The 6,948-nt window shown below is 42.9% G+C and overlaps 1 protein-coding gene across 1 annotated transcript in view; it reads right to left on the bottom strand.

Annotated features, from left to right (window-relative positions):
• The window catches only part of SPATA6 (spermatogenesis associated 6), a 129,931-nt gene extending 123,668 nt beyond the window's left edge, over nt 1-6,263 (bottom strand). The window contains exon 1 of the mRNA XM_003799937.2: nt 6,194-6,263. Coding sequence (XP_003799985.1) covers nt 6,194-6,244 — 51 coding nt within the window. The 5' untranslated portion in view covers nt 6,245-6,263. The remainder of the gene's footprint in view (nt 1-6,193) is intronic.
• Nucleotides 6,264-6,948: the final 685 nt, after the last annotated feature.

The following is a 6,948-nucleotide window of genomic DNA, read 5'->3' as shown; positions in this document are numbered from 1 at the left end:
CAAGTTTCCCCCGGCCGAAATAAAGCTGCTTCCTCTAATCAACTGGTGCCTGGAGTCTTCTGTCTGCGTTGGTTTCCTGCTACATTAGTAATAGGAACCAGAAAAAACCCTTATCACCAAGGCAATTCTTAGCAATAAAAATAAAGCCAGGGGTATCACCCTACCCGACTTTAGGCTATACTACAAGGCCACAGTGATCATAAGAGCATGGTACTGGTACAAAAATAGAAACATTGACAGTTCAAACCCAATGTCTTCTTACAGCCACCTGATCTTTGATAACCAAACAAGAACATCCACTGGTATAAAAAAATCCCTATTCAATAAATGGCGTTGAGAGAACTGGATAACCACATGTAAACGACTGAAACTGGACTTTCACTACTTACAAAAAATGATTCAAGATGGATAAAACATTTAAATCTAAGGCGTTAATCAATAAAAATCCTCAAAGAAAGTATGAGGAAAAGACTTGAAGATATTGGATAGGAAAGATTTTGTGAAGATTTCCAGGGCACTTGCAACAACAACAAAAATAAGGAAATGGGACTTAATTAAACTGAACTGCTTCAGTACAGCTAAGGAGACAACAACCAAAGCAAATAGACAATCTTCAGAATGGGAAAAGATATTTGCATATTATGAATTGGACAAAAGCTTGATAACTAGGATCTATAGAGAACTCGAATTCATCAATAAAAAAAGATCCAATAACCCCATGTATCACTCAATGGGCAAGAAAAATGAATAGAACCTTCTCTAAAGAGGACAAATGAATGGCTAATAAACATAGGAAAAATGCTCATTGTCCCTAATCATCAGAGAAAAGCCAATCAAAACTACTCTGAGATATCACCTAACCCCAGTGAGAATGGCCCACATCACAAAGTCTCAAAACTACAGATACTGGCATGGATGTGGAGAGAAGGCAACACTTTTACACACTGGTGGGACTGCAAATTAAAACAACCTTTTTGGAAGGAAGTATGGAGAATCCTCAAAGAACTCAAATTAGACCTCCCATTTGATCCTGTAATCCCATTACTAGGCATCTACCCAAAAGAAAAAAAATCTTATGATATAACGACATTTACACTAGACTACTTATCACAGCTCAATTTATAATCAACAAAATGTGAAAACAGCCTAAATGCCCACCAATCCAGGAATGGATTAACAAGCTGTGGTATATGTATACCATGGAATACTATTCAGTCATTAACTTTAGGAGTTTTTTTGTATTAACCTGGATGGAGGTGGAATACATTCTTCTTAGTAACACATCACAAGAACGGAGAAGCAAGAATCCAAAGTACTCTGTTCTAATATGAAGGCAGTAGATGAGCTAATACAAGGGGCGGGGGGGGGGGGGGGGGGGGGGGGGGGGGGGGGGGGGGGGGGGGAGGGGGGGAATGAGGGAATGGGGAGAGGGAAAGACGAGGGTATGGGGGGTTATAGTCTATGGCACACCTCTTGGTGGTAGGACACAATTATAAGAGGAACTTTATCTAACAAATGCAATCAATGTAACCTAATCCTTGTACCCTCAGTGAATCCCAAATAATAACAATAAAAAATAAAACCAAATATAATAGATGATTCAAGGGAAAAAAAGTGATAAATGACCACCAATTATCTAAGGTGTCATAACAGTATTATAGTTATGTAAAACAATATCCTTTTTTTTTTTTTTTGGTTATATTAAGCTTTATTAAAAACACAAGAGCTAGAAAAAGTGGGAGACAAAAGCAAGAACAAGGAACAAGGGCAACAAGTAGAAAATAGTAACAAATAGGCATAGAGCTATCCTTGGAATTTCTTCGTTATTCTTTTAACATATCTGGAATCTGTAGCGATGTCCTCTCATTCATTTCTGATATTAAAAATGTATTCACTCCCTCATTTCTACTTAATCTGATAGTGTTTCAATTTTATTGATCTTTTCAAAGGATAACCTTTTATTTTGCTAATTTTCTCTATTGATTTCCTGTTTTAGGTATTATTGACTTTTGCTCTAATTTTTGCTATTTTTCTCCTAAATACTTTGGATTGACTTTACTCTTATTTCCTAAGGGGCAAATTTAAATTACTGATTTTTGATTGTTCTATTATATACATTTGATATTATAAATTTTCTTTTAAATACTGTTTTCTCTGCATTCCCCCATTTTTTTTTGAGACAGTTTCACTATGTTGCCCTTGGTAGAGTGCTTGCTATCACAACTCACAACAACCTCAAACTCTTGAGCTTAATCAAGTCTCCTGCCTCAGCCTCCCAAGTAGCTGAGACTTTAAGTGCCCACCATATACCTGGCTATTTTTTGTTGCTGTCATGGTTTTTTTTAGCAGGCCTGGGCTAGATTTGAACCCATTTGCCCCAGGGTATGGGACAAATGCCCTAACCATTAAGCTACAGGCGCCAAGCTACAGGCCCTCTAAATTTTGAAATATGCTTTCATATTCATTTTTTCAAAATATTTTTAATTATTGATATTTATTCTATATATTAAATGTGTGTTGTTTAATATCCAAGAAATTTGGGATTTCTTCTTGTTTACCATTCCATTATTGATTTCTAGTTTAATTTTATTAGGGCCTAATAGCAGACATGATTTATACAATTTTTTAATTTGTAATATGGCATGTTTTGTAAGACAAAATGTGGGCTAACTTGGTGAATGTTCCATATAAACAATATCCTATGTTTTTATTTTCCTTTTTTGTTTTTTTTGTTTTTTTTTTTTTTAAGAGATAGGCTCTTGGTATTTTGCCCAGGCTGGAGTATAGTAGCTATTCACAAAAGCAATCATAGTGCATTACAGCCTCCAATCTCAAACTCCTAGGCTCAAGCAATCCTCCTGCCTCTACTACCCAAGTAGCTGGGGATATAGGCACATACCTGGCCAAAATTCTCATTTTTAGGCAATACATGCTTAAGTATTTAGGGGTGGAATATTATGTCAACAATTTAAATTTTCAGCAAAAAAGAAAAATTTATTTTACATATATGTATAAATGTACACATATGTACAGAAAAATCAAATTGGTGTACACAGGTCATGGGAAGTTATTCATTGAAATAGTTATTATTTCAACTACTCAGTATGTTTAAAAATTTTCATTTAAAAGTTGAGCAGAGGTGGCACCTATGACTCAGTAAGTAGGGCACCGGCCCCATATACTGAGGGTGGTGAGTTCAAACTTTACCCCAGCCAAACTGCAACAACAACAACAACAAAATAGCCAGGTGTTGTGGTGGGCGCCTATAGTTCCAGCTACTTGGGAGGCAGAGGCAAGAGAATCACCTAAGCCCAAGAGCTGGAAATTGCTAGGAGCTGTGATGCCATAGCACTCTACTGAGGGCTACAAAATGAAACTGTCTCTAAAAAAAATTAAAAAAAAGTTGAGCAGAAAAAAAGATACCAATTATCATAGATATATAAAGTGATCTCCCAAATACATCAAATAAAAAGAAATGCAAGATGCAGCATAGTTTATACAATGTGCTACGTATAATGTGAAAAAAAAAGAAAAGGTAAAAATCATATGGTATGTGATGTGTATGAGAGAGAGTATATGTGTATACCTGTTTACATTATAACCAATTAAAATGGTTACATATGGGAGATAAATTTAGGTTAGAAACCTGTCTGAGCTTGGAAGTGAAATGCCTCTGGGTATATCATTTTATCTAGTTTTGACCTTTATACCATAAAAATGTGAAAACAAGAAAAGAAATAACTAAAACTGGAAAGATGTTAAAATATTTACAGTCACATAATTTCTCTATTCAATCAAAGACAAATTAATCAAGTTTATTTTACTTGTTAATGTGGTTGTTAATTGTCTTTTTTGTTCCTTCTGAGCACCAGAGCCACTGAAAAGGAGCTATTGCTGGTCAGGAAACTTAGGATCTTTTTTTATTTTTTTTTTTTTGAGACAGAGCCTCAAGCTATCCCCCTGGGTAGAGTGCTGTGGCTTCACAGCTCACAGCAACCTCCAACTCCTGGGCTCAAGCGAGTCTCCTGTCTCAGCCTCCCAAATAGCTGGGACCACAGGCGCCTGCCACAACGCCCGGCTATTTTTTGGTTGCAGCCATCATTGTTGTTTGGCAGGTTCGGGCTGGATTCGAACCCACCACCTTAGGTGTATGTGGCTGGTGCCTTAGCTACTTGAGCCACAGGCACCGAGCCAAAACTTAGGATCTTATTGCAGATCTGCCCCTCAGTAGGGCAATCCTAGACAAATAACCATGCTAAGCCTCAATCCCAAAAAGGAATTAAATTCAATGATTTCTAAGATTTTTGTACAACTAAAAATTCAGGGACTCAACAAATAGGAATTTTCCAACTGCATAGTCTTCTTCAGCTTGATGAGTAACAAAGCTCCATTATATAGTGACTTACACATTCATTCACTTTCTGCAGTACAACAGAAGACAAAGTGTAGTGAAATAAAACTTAATTCTCTGACGCCTTCTGGCAGTAATTAGTTACAACAGGGTACTTTTCTTTCTCTTAGAAGTTTGCATTGGCAACAGAAAGGAAGCAAGCCGCCAGTCAGGCAGCTGCACTCACCAGGCTGCCAAACCTCATTGGTTAGCAGAGGACGGAAGAAGCAGCCCATAACAAAGTCTACTGCAGCTGAACTCCGGAGGAGTTTCACTAACTGTCCTGAGTCAAGGGGGTTAGAAAGCTTCATGAATTATTTTACTAAACTAATCCTACTTTACAAAAAGTTGCCAAAAAAGGCAGCCTTAGGACGGAAATATATAATGCTAGGAATAGTTTCTGGAAAAAACCTCTGCAGATTTGAATGTAAGCTACAAGTCCCAGAAACCTTCTTCACTCTCTCTACCTCATACTCTGCTCCACCCAGGCTTCCCTTCTTCAAGACCCTAAGGAAAGACACAAATAGTCTTGTGACTTCCCTGGAAGTTTAAGATCTGTGCAGCTGCAGCCTCATTCTAATGTGAGGTAGGATAGCCAGGAAAGGAGCTGGGAAGCCGCAAGCTTAGGTTAAGCACAGAGAAAAGTCTAGCCTGCAGGGTGAGCAGGAAGGAAATGCAGAGGGCTCTGAGCTGCAGGACCCCGGAGGTGGTGGTGAATATTTAAACACCCTCATCCCCTAGTTTTGCAGGAAGATCAAAGAGAAGGCTGAGTATAGAAAAAGGAGTAAGACAGGATGAAGGAATAAAAAACAGAATGACAAATTTTGTTTCCAAACTCCTTAAAGGACTGTGCCTGCAGGACCAAAATGGGGTCTAGGCTCTTGGGGGAGAGGGGGAGCGGGGGTTTCCTCTAGAACAGACAAGCTAGAGCTTTTGTTTGAAGAGGGGAATAAGTTCAAAAACCCCTGGAAAGGTCTTCAGAGATTATTAAGGCAGGCTGGAGTTTTGCCCTAGCATGGAGAGGACTGGCCCTTCACTAGAGGATTGGAGGATGCCTGGATGCTGTGCCTCAGCTGGATTTCCACAGGAGGCTGGCAGAAAGGGGGGGGGGGTCCCTCTTTGACAAGTCCATGGAGTGACTGGGTGGGGCTACAATTTTGGAGAATGAGGAGTTCCCCTCTAAAAGTTAACCGGGCCTTTTCTGAAAGAAGAATGAGAAAGAATCGCTCTCACAGTCAGGAGGGTTTAGGGATTGGACAGACCTTAAGTGATTTCAGAGGAGCTGGGTTTTCCTGTGAGGCTCTGTTTGTCGGAGGATTCTACCCTGAAGACTGAGAATAAGGCCCCTTCACTTATTCCCAGTGGGAAGCTTGGCAATTGATCTGAAAATGACTAGCGGTGATTCGGAAGGAAATGCCACCCCTTCCAGGCTTGGGGCAGGCGGGGGCTTGGGGCCTACTCTCACTAAGCAGCACAGCAGAGAAGAGGAATTTAAAGAGACCACCCCACCCCACCCGCGACTCACCGGAAAGTTGGGGACAGAGAGAGGAACTCCGAAGTGGCAGAAAGGATGAGAAAGCGGGATGCCGCAGGAGAGAGGAGGCGAAGCCAGGCCTCTGCGCAGTTGGAGGGGAGGGCTTCGGGAGTCTCAGGGTAGGGGAGGACCAAGGGGGACGTGGGCTCGGGGCTTGCGAAGAATGACTCGGAGGGTGAAGGAGATCTTTGAAGTGACTCGGGGCTCTCGGAGGTGAAGGAGGCGTCCGGGGTCAATTCCGGAGGGTGGGGGGCGCGACCGGTACTCACAGAGCGGATCTCCAGCGCCAGGGCGCATTGCAGCGCCTTCACCTTCGGCATCCGCGCGGGGTGGGGCGGCGGGGAGGGACCCCGGCCACGGGCCCGAGCGGGACGGAGAGACGCAGCTCGGGGTGGGGACGGGGAGGAGACGAGGTGCCGGTGGCGGCGGCAGCTGTGGCCCCCAGGCCGGAGCCCGCGGTCCAGCCTGGGTCCCGCCCGAGCAGCAGCTGAGCGCGGGGCGCGGACCCGTTGTCATGGCAGCCAGAAGGGGCGGGGCCGGAAGAGAAGCTAGAGGAGGCGCTCCACGGCCTCCGGCGCTAGCGGCTGGGGGCGGGGCGCGCGAACGCCGGGCGGGGCGGGCAGGCGAGGGGGCGGAGCTTCCGAAGGGGAGGGGCGAGGCGATTCTTCTGTGACATCAAACTGTGGGCCGGGAGACACGAAAGAGAGAATAGCTGTTTGTATAATGGGACAGTGCACAGGTCAAGGAGTTGGACTCAGGAGCCTTGAGTTCCAACGTGGTGATGGCACCTTTGGCTAGTGGCATCCCACGGTGCCCTCAGTTTCCCTAACTGTGGAAGAATAGCAATTTTTATTAGTCCTCCCATTTTAATTTCACAGTACATCTTACGAAGTCAGCATGAGGACACTGAGGAGAGACTTGCCCTAGTCAAAGGCAATACCAAGATTAGAACCCAGGAGCTCTCAAGTGAACCCCAGCTGCCTTCCTGAGAAGAGGGGCTTGAATCAGATCATCACATTACTCT

This window comes from Otolemur garnettii, unplaced genomic scaffold (genome assembly GCF_000181295.1).
Source record: "Otolemur garnettii isolate 467f Iridium unplaced genomic scaffold, OtoGar3 scaffold00159, whole genome shotgun sequence".
Taxonomy (NCBI): Eukaryota; Metazoa; Chordata; class Mammalia; order Primates; family Galagidae; genus Otolemur; species Otolemur garnettii.
This window is presented reverse-complemented; position numbering and strand designations above follow the sequence as displayed.